Here is a 16,126-nt window from a genome sequence, read left to right on the forward strand (position 1 = left end):
GAGGAAAAACTCTTCCCCTCGGGGTCTTTCGCGTTCTTATTGAGAGGTCGGCCCGTATTCGGACATGTATATGGCAATAAGCTTCATCATTTTACTAGAGGAGGAGGCTGCTACGTAATTCATAACCACATCAACCTTTATACTATCACGCAAGAAGTAGGCATATTTAAAAATCTTGTATCTTCAATTTATTAAATATAATATGCTGCTGGATAACAAGTGCACTATATGAACGTGATCCACGTTGAGGTTAATATTCTTTCTCCATTCAGCAAAACACTCTCTTCATCTTCACCTACTCGATAGTTGCTTCGCATTCAGATCACATGCTAATTTAACAATAAAAACTAAGCCAACAACATGAGACGTGCCACCACTAGAGCTAGCGGTATAATGGGAGTGTCCGGTCTCGCGAACGAATGTGCGGCCGTATGTTTTTCCGACCCCTATATAATATTGACGCGTTATGTTTCCCATCAAAAGTATAACGGCCTCACTCATTCAATGAGAAACCGCATTGATATCGCTTACGCACATATGCTAAGTAGGTACGTATTCACAATCAACGAGTCCTCAAATACCATCTGTCTTACCACGAAGCTTCCGTTGACTTGCATGGCCGAACGTGTATGGGTATATTAGGCGTATGATATATCTTGGCCCTCCGATGTGTGTGACTTGTTACCGTGTATGCAGATCAATTGTGGAGATGTTGCGTGTGGTGTCATATTAGTCGTATACTCACGTATTTGTCGAGTCGAGGTATGACATCGTCGCAGGAAAACTCACGAGGTATACGCAATGGCGTTGATTACGAATGGCGTTCTTATTTCAAGTACAAGTGACCTTCGCCTCCTCATACTTCTCAACCGTAGTTTTATTCTTATAGTAATATAATAAGTAATAGCCCCATACAGTGCTGTAGCTGTCGCATTTGTGCTTGCTAACATTATGATATACCTACATATCGTATTTTATGTATGTACGTTGTACGTTACGAAATAACGCGACAGTAATGACATTATAGTTACAGTGAAAACGCAAATACACCGTACGTGCATCTTCTTCTTTTCCTCCCTTCTTCACCACTCCGATTCCAAAGCGTTGACAAGGATTCGAAACTTGATAAAATCTAGCTTATACTCGAGGTAACTTTTTATTGCCTGTTGAGATCTCACGTAAATCTTGAACGACCACGGGTTGCATTTCCGATTATGTAATTATATTGTATCTTTGACGAGGAAGACAACTGAGAAAAAAAAACGACGTGTCTATACGGGTCCAGAATATTCACCTGATTACGTGTGAAAACATAAACAGGTTCAATTATACGAATATCCTTGTTTCGCAAACTGGACGAGAGTTTTCATCAAAATTTGTAGTTTGAATTGATGAATTTGCAATACAATTTTTATAACTCGTCCAGAAAATTGGTGTACCCCAAAATGATTGTACTTGCGTTCAAATGCCCGTTCGAAAAGTTATGGCTCATAGAAAACCAACCGATCAGAACTAGTACAAATTGTATGTAATAAGAACAATCACGCTGAATACGTGCGAGCAGGATATCAATAATCGAAAATACTGTATTGCGAATTATCACTTGGCACGTGAAAATATCCGTTCCGAACTTTACACCCATATTGAGTAAAGGAAATTAAGAAATGATAACCAATAGTTCGATCTCAATGGCACTCTGCAACAAACCGCTCACGAAAATTCAAATCGCGGATACGTTGCTGCTGATACATGCGATTTAGCAATTGCAATAAAGAACAAATAAAATTCATTGCGAAATCTAAGAATATATCGCATACGACAATACGGCACGCGCAAATGTCCGCACCTGATATGAAATTTCTACATACGTACTTCGAATGTAGTACGTAGACATAAGAACTGAGGCGTGTAGGCGGAGTAACCTTGGATCAGCTGTTTGCACTCATTGTCAATGCGAGCGTCGCGCAGGTACGGCTTTTACTACACCACGTACGCTCGCTGACACTCCATGGTCCGACAATAAGCGTCAACGCACGCGCTTACGCACGCCCTGTAACTATACTTACATGCGTATGTATATTTTAGGGTGGTCCAAAGAAATGGTTTTTTCTTTCTTTTTTCAAAGTCATACATTTAAAAGTTGTAGGAATAGGAAATAAGACGCGGGTAATAATTTCACAGAACTAACATTATTTTCGCGTAATAATTTAACGGAAAATGGTAAATTGCGTTCGGAAACCATTAAATATTCAGATTAAGGGCTCAAATTATAACAGGCGTCTTATTTCCTCTTCCTACAACTATTAAACGTCTGACTTTGAAAAAAAAACAAACGGACGATTTTTTTGGACAACCTTAATGTATATAGGTTATGTGCTGATTATACCTACTTATATGCGGCGTTGCTAAATTTCACCAAGCTTCTACGAAATGCAGGCGATGGAATAGTAAGTTCCGTTAACATTTAGTATGACGACGATAAGGCAGAAACATCTTGAAATCTAAGATTCGCACTTGCAGGCCTCACACCGATGTTCGTGAATCCCCCCCCTGCTATATAAACGTGCTACAATTTTTTCAACTCCTTATAAGAACGCCGAAGATGAAATATTCTCCTATAAATGTATAAGAAAATGTAAGTAACGTTAACGTATTTTCAGTAGTTGTTACAGGATATAGAGTGTTGTTGATTTTTTAAAACTTATCCAACCAGGATCTGCTAGTATTCAAAAGGTTGTTCCCACTTCGAGCATTTCCTTTTTCATTTTGAAATTGGCCTTCTAGTAACGTTGTGTGTTTATAACGCTATAGGTACTTAGTACCAATTAAATTGAATTTACGCCACAATTGGTTAAAAAATATTTGACCGCCAAATGAAACAATATTTCCAAAATCACCACTATACCGATGCGGCCATTCTATTTTTCAAACTATAGATTTCTCCCTAACACAATGAGAGAGTTTGAAAATCTCTCTAGAAATATTACTTATCAGGGGTTTGGAGACACCTGAAGAATAGCAAATAACAAATCGTCACTGTAGATCACTTAGGATACTTGTATAGATAGACGTATACCTATGCGTGCACGTATCGATAAAAAGCTAACGGTAAACACGAACCCGAAGTGGTCAGTTTCGGTGCCGGACTTTGGGCGATCGCCAAGTATTCAGTTCCATTCTTATTTCGATTGTTCGACAGCCCCCGGCGAATAGTGTTGCACGATCAGGTGAGAAAGAGATGTGAAAACGTTGGATTGCGTTGCTTACGATTCCATCTTTTATCAGGCCACCTCGGTACGACACTTGCCGTCGGTACTTTTTTCGCGAACCCGCTGCTATTCGGTTTAAAGACTGTAATATGTATAAGTATATTGAGCCTATTCTGTGGCAATTGTTTATTGTACAGACAGGATTTCGAGTTGTAGTTCCACTCAGTATTGTGGATTGAATGCAGTTTTCACCAGTAAATTTCACTACACTCGATATCCTGTGTCGAATTTTCACCAACTCGCACTGTAAAATTAGTGCAGATTTTACGTATGTTTTGAATAAAATCTGTGACACAGGAAAATTATCAAAAGTGTAGGTATGTGTACAGGAAAGGTCGTGAGTAGCTTTCTATTTTCCTACTATGACCTATTCCCTGTCCAGCGTGAATCAATCGGATTCAAAATGATTGTGAATTCGACATTTCCAACATCGTAAATGAGCCAGCCGGAACTGAGGCAAGCAGATATGATGTCATTGAAATTTTTCTGTTGTGTTTTTTCGCAACTGTTGCCAGCCCATTCTGTGGGTGGTCAGCCAGATATCTGAATAATGATGAATAATGGCGATCGCGTAATGCAACGACCACATGTAATAGGCATAAGTAGAATAGCGATAAAATCTGCAAGGCTACATGGCAAGTGAGCCGAGCACCGCATTGCGTCAAACTCGTGGTCATAAGGTAGATATAGGCATTCGACGTAAAGTTACGTTTATACCTATATGCATAGGCGAACCAACGTCACGTGCAAACCATTTTCATACTGCAATATGACCTAACTCCAACGTGACGTAACGTAACGTAACCTAACCTAAACTAACCCAACTGAACTTGACTCACCTTATCCGGCTCTGCCCTACTAGAACAACTTGGCGTTACTTAGATTGCATAGCGTATTACGATGAGCCTGAATTTGGTAACGTTAACGTAACGAAACATCAGGGAAAAATTCATTGCGCAATTTTAGAATGACTTTCAAGTAGTTGGCCCTGCACAATATGAATTTATTTTATTTATCATGATTTTCTAAATTTCAGACATTCTCGAAGGTGCGAAGTAAAGAGTTTTTCTAAACATGCATCGTTACAGTAACGTTCCTAAATTCATTCTGGTTCATGTGTTACGTTCAAAATTACCCTTTAAAGTACATGCGTACATGGAAAAATATGCGGTGTAGAATAGACTATTCGAAAAGAAGCTTCACGATTTCCAAGGCAGTACAAATTACCCTTTCGTGTGTACGCCTCTCTCCGGAGAACTATTGAAATACTTGTATGACTGGTACTTTGTACCGTAGTGCACTGCTCTTGGGGGTCAATAGTACAAGTTCCCTTGAAGGCGGCGTCACTTGCGAAAATCTCAATGGTCGCCGTTTTTCAGCAACTGAATTAATTAATTCTCTGATCAAAAATTTCATCTCAAACAAAGCCAGATTCAACCTTATACACATCCCAAGGTAGATCCCGACGGACTTAAGTCAGCCCGTGTTGTTTGCTACGCAGGTTAAATACCTAGATGGTAGCAGACAACAGCAGTGGCTTTGAATCGGTCAGAATCTAATTCAGGAGATGTGCATAACCCCGTGCATCTATTAATTATTATTAGAGATATCAACAGGCACGGCATGACGGATGGCGGCATACTTTTCTGACTTTTTCTTGAAATTCTCAAATCTGCTGACTGATTTTTCACACTTGCTTCAAAAACCACTATTTTATTACACACTTCTTTCGTAAAAATCTGTCAAAGCTTGGAAAAAGTGTTTCGAGTACAATTCCGCTATCTGATTGATGTTGATGAAATTTACTTTCATACTCTCTGCTACAATTTGGTTTCGAGTGCAATATAATAATTTCCAATTTGACGCCTTTAGATGCGGGTGATCATATCACCCATCTACTCTTATACAATTTTCTAGATGACAAATGTCAAAGCCTTTCTCGGGCGCTCTTGATGCGCGGTATAATTTCTTTTCAACGTTAATTACTTTTATACAAAACATAAATTTAAAAACTGAGCTTCGAAATTCTAAGTTTCGAACCCATGACTGTTCCACTACCCCTAACGTTGTCTGACGGTTTCTTCAGAGAAAAAATGAAAAAACAACAACAACGGACGGATATGACCGGAATCTGTGATTTATCTAACGAAGTAGCAGATACTTTATTATTATGTAACTTGACAAATAACAGCTCACTTTTCCTAATTATTTTCACACCATTTTTACACATCATCAATGTCCCGATGCGATGTTTTCACCATAATCCAAACACTGAATAGTCATCATGCCTGAGATCTACCACTTCTCTTCGTAATTGATAAAAGATTCGCTACCGCGGCCGGATGGAGGGGAGTGGTGGTTTCTTCCGGCCGCTTCAAGCTCGTCTTTGCTTCTATTGTTGTTGATTATCCACATGCGATGTAGACGGAGTGTATCTGATTTTAAGATGAGACTTCTTCGAAGTAGAACCTGCGATCACAATAGTTTTCCTGCAATTCTCACAATCAGTTTTTAACCATATTGATCTTCAAGTGAGTGTATTGTCATTTTCTCCCCTGCCTTTTTGTATAAGAACCTGCATTCATTATAGAAAATCATAATCAATTTTCAATTATTTTATTTCTCTTCCAAGAGTGAGAAACTTGGACATCGAATAATGAAACCTAAATATAACTTAAGTACGAGAACAACAGGTGACAACGGATTTGGTCAAATTCACACTTCGTATATCGTATGATAAACATCAAACAGACAGCATATACAAGCAAGCGAATATTGGCAAGCTGCTGTCAGAGTAAAAAAAAAAAAAAAAAAAAAAAATTGCTCTGTACAAGTAAATGGCATCAAACTGATTTTCCTAATTTTTTTCATTTGACCAATCACTCGTTGTATTCAAACAGGACGTAGTAACATTTAATAAATTTACCAACTAGGTATAGAGAGTATATAATACAGAGTTGCTACTTTCGTACGATGTAGCATTTATTTCTAATATTACCGCTTTTCAACACCATACACGACCAACCCATAGACTTATAAAGATAGACTGAGCGCTCCTATAAGAGGCACTGACAATTACATATAAAGGACAGAGATATACCGGGAGTACTGCTCTCTCTTTTCAGTCGGCGTCATGGTTGGAGACAACGGAGCAGTGGAAGTGGAATAGCTATAGATATTAGGCGCATGATTTCGCCTCATTCTCCTCTACCGCCTCGATCCCCGCCGCAAATATCGTCAGAGAGAGAAAGGAGTACTCCCGGCATATTTCTGTCCTTTAAATGTTTGATTCAAGCGGCTCATGAGAGCGCTCAGTCTATCTTTATAAGTCTATGGATCAACCTCGCCTGTTGCAATTGCAAAACGTTTTCTTTTTTCACAGATTATTCATAGATGGAGTATAAGGAATACAAAAGGCTATCCGACGACACAGATGATCTGAATAACGGTCGAGATAACCGGCTACTATCCGAGATGCGCAGCCACGAGCCCTTAGAAATAAGTGACGAGAGACGGAATAATATTAGAAACGACGAAGACCTTGGCGAAGGGATTAAGGATGAGGAGTATTCGACTGAAAGCGAAGCTGCGATAAGCGGGGAAGTTGATAACGGAGAGACGGGAATTACATCGGATACCCGTCGCGACAGGATATTGAATGGCATAAATGGGAAGATTGTAAAAAAAGTGTCCGAAGATGTCGACGAGGTTGACGAGGAGAACAATAAGGATAAACCGGACGAAAAACACGATAACGAATCATCGACAACGACAACGGCATCGTCAACTTCGACCTCCGACGACGAGTCCGAGACGACCTCCGAGGAGAAAGTTGAGTCATCCGATGGAAAGGGGAAGGGTTCGCCTTTGAAAAAAGAGGAAGCTTCAATCGCTGATCACGTTGAAAAGGATAAGCCGAAAGGATTCAGCGAGGATGTCGCAAAGGATGTCGGAAAAAATGACGACACTACCGACGAGAGTGACATCGAGGATGACCTTATATCGGCAATCAACTACAACACGATCACTTCTCTCGCTGCTCTCAAGGACATGCTCCAGTCTTCCGGCGAGGATTCCGACGGTGTTGATAGTTTCTTTCACCATTACTTCTTGTCCCACGTTAATCGCCTCCCCTCTCGTAATCAAACTCACAGCCCTTATCCCTGGGGAAGACGACTTTCCGAATGTCGGGAGGAGGATGAGTACGAAGCTGACGAAGGTGAGGCCAGCAAAACGATCATTGCACAAGATAACGTTCCACATACCTCGGGTGTTGTCATTTCATTCTTAATATTCGCATTATCCTCAATGTTAGTCTTTGAGATGTATTGATCAATGATCATGCCTCGATACTACAGAACTATTTGAATGCCACGTATAAAAAATATTGTAAGACACGATAACTTTGAATATAAATTTACCAGATCATTTCAATGAAAACTAACATTACTTCACTTGAAAAGGTGCAAAATTGTTGAAAAGTTCTCTCGAAATGTTTCAGGCAAAAATGCGGAGAGCGCGGCGAGCGGTTCCGCTTTGGCAAAAAAAATGGAAAGATCATCGGACAGCGTGAGTTTGGCGAAGACCGTGGGCGACAGCTTGGGCACGATATCTTCGTCGAGCTCCACCTCAGAAAACTCAATCTCAGAGCAAACGGACCAAACAGCAAGCAACGTGATCACGGAGCCCCAGGCTGCGCCCCAAGTCGTAACGACTAGCAGGTTCACAACTTCTCAGACCTCGACGCCGTCCGCTTCAACCGTCACGTCCCCAACCTCCGGTAGTAAGCCACCACTTCGCCGACGGCACACCGCCGGTCCTGGAATGACTTTTCCAGCCACGGATCCACCAAGTTACTCGGCTAGCATGACGTTCTCAAGGACGAGTCCCCTTCCCAGTCCGCATCTTGACAAACGATTCTTCGACTCTAGCCTCATAGAGATGAAAAGTCAGGCGAGTAGTTCTAGCACCCTCGACTATGACTCGAACGAAGACATATGGGTACGGAGGGTGGATTTTGTTCAGGAACGAAAGCGTCGGGTAAGTCGTGTACGCCTTTGTCAATCATCGATACCCAATAGACTAGAATTGCTCGGATGCCACCGTTGACTTGGCCGGATATGATCATTAATATGAACTTACCTAATCCTCAACACGATAATTTATTGAAATCTCTTTGTGTCTAAGCTTGCAGTTTCACCAATTCTAAATCCAAGTATAGGATCTTTCGATTATCCGTGCTCAATGCAGAAACTAAGACTGTTGCGATGTAGTTGACACATTTTCTTTGAACTGTAACGCGTGTTTCAGGCATCGCGGAAATTGGCGCACCCACTGATCCACACCGTGATCCTATCATTGAACTGACCGATCGTATAACGAACGGAATTATGCTTTCTCAGCTTGAAATACTAACTAAAAATCGTTACGTGTAGAAGTATTATTGATGCCAATACAATCCTACTCTGATCCCGCGGTCAGATTTCCATCACTGAATCTTTTTGAATAACAATTTCAAATTGGCTGACAAATACGATATTAATGAGAAGATTAAGCCGGAAACGAGCCACGAATGGGTTCTTATCCGTGTATATGTGAAAAGTGGACGGTAGAGAAGAAAGGAAAATTAAGGTGTAAACCGTTGCAGAAATGTAGCTACAGTTCTCTTTTTTGACGTAAGCTGGATAGTGTGACCTGAGTGTAGATTTAATTGAATAAATGAGCAGCAGATTGATGACTGGAAAAACTATTTGTTCGAAAATAGTTTGCAATTCCGAATCTGCTGATGCTGGTGTATAATTGCATAGAGTGCACAATTTTTCGTGGAAAGATAAATGAATATGAATGTATTCTGGATAGTCTACATTTGACGATCTGTACAGAATTATTACGACATGCCGTTGTATAGGTAAAACTTTTTCGTAATCAGTCGATATTCAGGTATCGACGGCAACCTCGTTTCAAACATTTATCAGTAACTTTTTAGACTTTGATTGAGCTGTACGTGTTCATACGCGTTAATTTGCGGAACAGTCTGGCTTATTCCAACTGGCCACAGCACCGTCAATCACATACTTGGATTTCTCGTAGCAAATAACGTTCCAAGCTACAAAGTAGTCAGTGATGGTTACTGCGGTGAACAGTCGTCTCGGTAGAATCCGTGAATACGTTTTAATGACTTGCGACGATCCTCAGGACAGTTCACAGTCCTACAAGGTTTGAATTCTTTGTTGTAGCTTCCATCAGTCCGCAGTGATTAACGCTTAGTCGTCCCTTGTCAAGGTGGAAAATCATTATATTGCATCGTCGAAGAAGTGGTCCGATTTTTCTGTGCTTTTCTGCAGTCATTCTGTTTTTATCGCTCATCATCGTAAAACTCGTCAATTTTCCTGTCCTTTGTTGTCAGAGGAATGTAGGGATATCTTTGGTAAATGTGTATACTTGAAATAATGACAAACCATATTGTGTACTTGTTGACAATTGACCTTCAGGTGTTAACAGACGGCTCTGAAAATTGGGGCAATGTGGCTTGCTTTTTGCACACCCGGATATTCGCATTCGATCATATTATCGCCGAGAATAGGAGTCATACAAAATAAACCAACTTGAAGCCTGTTAGGAGAGTTAGTTTGGCTTTAAGCTCGTATACATTATTAAATCACTCGAGTGTGCTCATTTTCTTTCTGTGTTGATATTCCTCACATTCAAATGAATTGATTTATTGTTATTTGTGTCCGATGATTCTCTCTCTGGTAAATAACCAGCCTTCGTATAACTTATCTTTTAAGGTCATCTGATTTTTGTCCGGTTGGACGTTAGTTGATTAGGGTCGTAATTATTATTTATCGTGATTTGGTAGAAATATATGAAATCTTAACATTTTTTATTGATTAACTTTGCATGAAAGGTGCGAGGTGCGACTTGCGATACGCGATAGAAATCTGTGGGCTTATATCTTTGTATTGGAATTATGAAAACTAAATACTTATCAGTCTTTATTCTTCCTCTATATTATCGTGCTGATCAATTCTCAAAATCACGATATGTTGGAACCATATCACGATATGAGAAGATAATCCACATACATGCGGAGAGTGAACGTGACTGCGGTGCGATATTCAATCGTACCCATACGTTCTCGGTTATAATACAGAAATTATGTAGAATATGAAAACATCACACAACAGTCACAGGAAATACGACACAGTCTAACCGGAGGTGCTCCAGTTTCTTTAATATGATGAATTCAATGAATAAACGTTGTGGGAACATATTCTTCGAGTTCGATATTGTTTCGTTATGCGAGAGAAAAGGTGATTTTTTCACCAGTTATATTATACTCCACCCTCATTCACAATCATTTAATTGGCCGACTTATCGTTAGCTAGTAAAGTATAACGCCAAAAATTCCAAGCTGATCAATGATTGGAAATTAATGTGTCCAAGTAAAGATAACATAGAACAACAGGCAAGCGGCAAGTAACACCGGATCTTGCGCGACAGCAGGCACGTATACTATAGCGCGTGAAAGAAGGCAATGCGCCGGCAAACGCGATTCCCGGCAAACTAGGGATTAGTAAAGCTAATTCTAAAACGGATCTTCACTATCGTGCATTGTAGAAGCATTATCACGGTTCTGGAATAAAAGATTCGTCTTGCCGATACGTAGAAGCATTGAATAAATTGGATCTCGATCGATCAACAGCGATGTAATTGGGAACCGAAATGGGGAAAATCCATGCAAACAGCTTCCTAGACGTCAGTAGGGAAAGTAAACTCATTTAGGTCAGCTGGAATACGATAAATGGAGCAGAAAAGAGTCAGAAAATCGTCAAAATATAAGTAATCAAGCCAGTAGGCTTAGCAAGTATAGCAGCAGGAATGTAGATAAAGTTTCTTAATCTTTTCGAAGTAATGGAAGGCTATTCTCGGTCGCAGGTCAAGTAAATAGGTTTTCAAAATTGTTTAACGTTTCGGCCTTTTAAGGGGGGCCCTCAGGCGCAAATCCGGGGGGGGGGGTTTGCTGTATATGTGTAATCATTTTTCTTCGGCTTTGAGAAGAATCAGGTCTTCAAATGTTGGCTCATTTTGATGAAGCAGTATTGCGACTAATATTTTTTTACTAATCCAACATTACCTCAAAATATTACACACCAATAAAATAACGGACGTAGGGGGATAAGCGGGGTAAAATACCTTTCGCGAATATGTGAATGACAATATATTTTTTGGACAAGTAGGTGCACATACGGAAGTTGATGTTGCGACAGTAAACTTTTTCTAACACATTCCGAGCGGCGCATTACGGGCTGAAATTCTCCAATATTGCAATTCATTGCCGCCGTAACTGGCTAGGGAGAAGAATTTGCTGTCACAGAATCAATTTCTGTATGTGTACTATTGAAATTAGGGGGCTGTGCTGGTACCAAAATTCTTTGAGTCGAGAAAAATCTATTAGTTTCGGGTTGGCTTCGCGAGAAAGAAATGATTTTGTGCTGTGCTATTATTTTTGGTTTTCTCCATATCCAATTGATATTGAGGTCTGTTACTTTCAGGATTTTAATATTTTAATAGTACCTACTTATCCATAACACGTCATTCAGATATTCGCAAGAAACATTTTTACTCTGCTTTTCCTTTTAAAACTGGCCTTTTTAAAACTATCTCACAAATGTAAAATGTGGTGACATCAATATTTTAATGAATATTTTACTCGATTTCTAGTTTCAATAATTAATTAATTGAGTATAAAATAATATTGCTTGCAATGTATTGCTCCATGAAAACGACACTTTATAGTACGTTTTATAAAATTCTTCATTGTTCAATTTACATTACTTTGAAATACATTTATGAAATCAATAAAAATCTTGAAGTTTCATGAGTTGTTGAGGGATTACGAAATCGCAATAATTTACTGTAAATTAGCGAGTTTTAGTAATCTCACAAAGGTTACTTAAACGGTACGCAAGACTGGGGCGAGTTGGTACACGGGGCATGTCATTCACCGTGGTTTTTGGGAAAAACAAGCATCCGAGAAACTTTGGAACTTGACCAATTCATATATCTTTAAAAGCCGACCAAACTGTAACCCCCAGCCTCCTTAATTCACATGTGACACTGATAATGTGATTTCTTTGGAAGTGCAGTATTGTATTGATCATGTTCATCATTCTCTCTGGTATTATGGAAAAGTTTCAAATTCAATGCATGCTTGTTGACTGATACGCACATATCTATCTATACATATATGTATGTAGTTTTTATACACAGGTCTTCAGCCAACGCATAGCGGACTTGAGAATGCTGGTGCATAAAGTCTGACGTAGGCGTTGTTGTCTAGCTCGATCATTGTATTGTTGTATTGTTATCTAGACAGTATCACATCTTTGTGGAACTTGTCAACGTCATCGCTAATTATCCAATTTCTGAGTCCCGCTTTTGTTTGCAAGGTCGTCGGATGGCCATAACGAGTAAATACCTACTTCAAGTGCGTATGCTTGAATATTCGGACATAATCATGTTTATCAAAAATTACAGCTTCCCTTAAGCTTCCGAAGCGAAAAGATAATGGAAATGAAAATTTCATAGTATCAGATTACCAGATTTATCAGTTACAAAACATTTTTTCTCGTATTCGTCGTTATAATACTTCCAAGTTAACGAAATGAAATCCCCGGCATCAGAATTTAATTGGTGAGAATGAGATACAGACGTTGAAGAAATTGCGGGAGTTTTTCTAAACAATCTCCCCAAATAAGTATAATCTCATTGTTGACCATAGAGTAACCTTCACTCTATTCGATTTATAGGCAGCCTTATAGATGATGAAAATATAGACATGGCGTGAGAAAATATAATCATGAAAACGAGACATCCCCTGATATTTTTTTGTGATGCTTGCAGGAACTTGGTTCGCAACCATTGCCAACAATCGTAACCGAAGATACCGACGTATCTGGTCAGTCCGGGCAAGATGAGGGTCACAGACCACGTGCTGGTAAGTATATACCAATACCGATGCTTGCACCGTGTATACCTGCTCAGTTGCGTATTCGACATATTGCTGCGATAGTGTTGAGATGCAATTCTATGGTACTCATTGTACTCTCTCCCCCAAAATATACTAAATTGATGTCGGCATGTCAATCTGTTTTCTGTTAAAATATTAAATATTTTGAATATATACCGCATGCGTACATATTAGATATACCTAAGAAGTATTAGAAGTGCACGCAGACCGCAGTATCAACTGTTAATTCATGAACGTAGTCAAGTGTACTGACATTGGATAATACTACTATCCATGTGATTATGATTACGTTCAAACTGAAATAATTCTGCACAAGGAGAGGTGTAAGCTAAATAGATCGTTTGCATGAACCGTAATCCTTTTTATCAACTTCAACTGCGAGTGAAACAAAACGAATGATCCAATAAATAAGATACAACAAATGCTTGAAAAAATTAAACGAAATAACAGCAATAAAGCCGAAGTAACAGACTAGGTGAATATGGATTTCCAGGTACCTGGGGATCGCATTCGAGGAACATCAGAAAAGCCTCAACAGGCAGTGCTCCAGGTTCGGGTAAATCTACACCATTACCTCAGCCTCACAGTGATCAATTGAGTTCTTCCTCCGGTTTTGTCAAAGCTTCAGGGCGAAAGTCCGCAAGTACACGATCGGGGTCAAACAGTCGTAGCAACAGTACAGAGCGTCGGAAGAGCGGCGATGACACAGCGAGCCCCACGAGAAAACCGGCACTTTTCGACGCCTTTCGACCGCGGAGTAAATCGGACGCCAGTAAAACCAGAAAACCCAGTATTATTACGAATATGAAAAACGCCGTACAGGTAACACACTATATCCTCGTCAGTATTTTTTTCTTTACATTGCTCCGACTTCAAATTATAAACGTATGGATGTTTCAAGAAGAACTGTGTGAGGTGAATGTGCGTCCGAGTAATGTAATATTCTCGGAGGACTTTGCGAGCTTCGTTTTGTTTTAATTTCTTATAACGTCTGTATTCAATTTGTTGCAGCATTCTTTGCATCGGAGTGCTCACGTTAGTTCCTCTTCGGACGTAACTTCGGAGAAGGAGCATCATCACAAAGATCATAAGGACCAGAAGGAGAGCAAGGACTTGCAAAAAGAGGGAGGCAAGGAGCAATATTCGCGGCCGCGGGCTGGATCGGAAAGCAGTCGGAATCCTGTCAGCAAAGTGATGGATCTCATTAGACATCGAAGTCACAGTGTAGTCAGCACGGAAGACAAGCGGAAAGCGGTGAGTTCAGCTCACTTAAGTGAAATTAATTGAAGGTATACACGTGTCTCGAGCTAGGCATTGAGGAAATAAACGGACATGCCCTGAGCCTATACGGTTATGCGGAACACGCGTCTGCCTTGCCGACGCTTTGCTCGGTCGATTACCAACCAGACGGGCGACATTAACGTTCGTTGGTAAGGTTTAATTATTAAGCAAGTCCGATTGAAATCGTGGTATTAGAGATTCTACTGCGTAAATGCTAAACGCATTCTGCGTCGGCCTCAGATCAAGTGTCTCATTGAGATTGTCCGAGCGATGAATGTTTATAACGCATTGGTATATTAACTTTCAAAATCAGCATCTTTTTTTCACACAATATTTTTTTGTGTATGCGAACATTGATGAAATATGTGTTTCAAAATTGCAAAAAAATTTAATTTTGTTAAAATATACTTATTAATACTCGATTTTAAATTTAATCAATTTAATAAAATAATACTCGTTTCGTGTTATTGTAACTTTGGGTTACGAGAAAATAAAGATGTTCTCCGATAATAGAGCAAGTGCAGTGAAAGACAGAAAAATAAGAGGCAAATTCGTTTATTCACAGAAATACGTGGTCTCAAGTTAACGTAAAGAGAAAGACTGTTTTTATAATAATATCGTTTGACGCAGTAACCTTATTCATTTCGTAACATGTGGGGGGCGTAACGGGTGGTTTCACCCTTCGCAACAGTATTATCAAAATATTGTATACACACTGGTAGCTTCAACTAAATCGTTTCACAGAGTTCACTAAATCCTGCGGTGGGTGGGGATTCGTAAAATTTACGAAATTTAAGATTGGATCAACAGAGCTATTAATTTATTACCACTATCAAATATGTTACATCTTAAATCTAACAAAAAATTTTATCTCAGTGGCAAAATACTCTCTGTAACGCGTTAAAAATCTCTTCTCGCGAGAGAAGTAAGATTAGCAGTTAGTCGAAGGAGCTCCAGGAATCTGTCTGATTCAATCAGCAGAACCAAATCATTCGTCGTCTAATACCATTGAATCAGCCTGCCAATTCACAGTGGCATATTTCTTTGCGATTGTTCGATGTGGCAAATAATTCATCTAGCACAAATTTTAAGCATCAAATTTTTCTCTCAGTGTACAACGAAGAAGTAAAGCAGAGCCCAGCTGACATATGTTATTTATTCATTATAGACCTTTTTGTATTTACACATATGGAAATTGATCGTGCGGCAGCTAATTTCCGTACATGTACATGATTACTTGGCGGTGGAATCCACTCATCTCCTCTCTGACCTATCTGATACGCACGCCATGCGCCATTATATGCTATCGATCATTACTTATTTTCATTCATTTTCTCTTCACACTTTTCTCTGGAATTACTGCACTACGAAATATTTAAGGCTGATACGGGACGGGGTAGCTAACATGTTTACGCATCAAAAATTACGTAATTTATATAATTAATATCGCTAGATGTTTTTACATATATTTGTTAATAGTGAAAAGGTCACTGATGTCATGAACGTAATGAATTTCATGTCTGAGTGAAATTTTGAAATTGGA

The 16,126-nt window shown here is 39.5% G+C and overlaps 1 protein-coding gene across 4 annotated transcripts in view; it reads left to right on the forward strand.

Moving 5' to 3' along the window:
• The window catches only part of LOC124179955 (dentin sialophosphoprotein), a 74,748-nt gene that overhangs the window by 4,331 nt on the left and 54,291 nt on the right, over positions 1 to 16,126 (forward strand). For all 4 annotated transcript variants that reach the window (XM_046564841.1, XM_046564842.1, XM_046564843.1 and 1 more), the window contains exons 2-6: positions 6,652 to 7,488; positions 7,771 to 8,309; positions 13,176 to 13,269; positions 13,796 to 14,124; positions 14,314 to 14,556. In XM_046564841.1, coding sequence (XP_046420797.1) covers positions 6,663 to 7,488; positions 7,771 to 8,309; positions 13,176 to 13,269; positions 13,796 to 14,124; positions 14,314 to 14,556 — 2,031 coding nt within the window. In that variant the 5' untranslated portion in view covers positions 6,652 to 6,662. The remainder of the gene's footprint in view (positions 1 to 6,651; positions 7,489 to 7,770; positions 8,310 to 13,175; positions 13,270 to 13,795; positions 14,125 to 14,313; positions 14,557 to 16,126) is intronic.

This window comes from Neodiprion fabricii, chromosome 4 (genome assembly GCF_021155785.1).
Source record: "Neodiprion fabricii isolate iyNeoFabr1 chromosome 4, iyNeoFabr1.1, whole genome shotgun sequence".
Classification (NCBI taxonomy): Eukaryota; Metazoa; Arthropoda; class Insecta; order Hymenoptera; family Diprionidae; genus Neodiprion; species Neodiprion fabricii.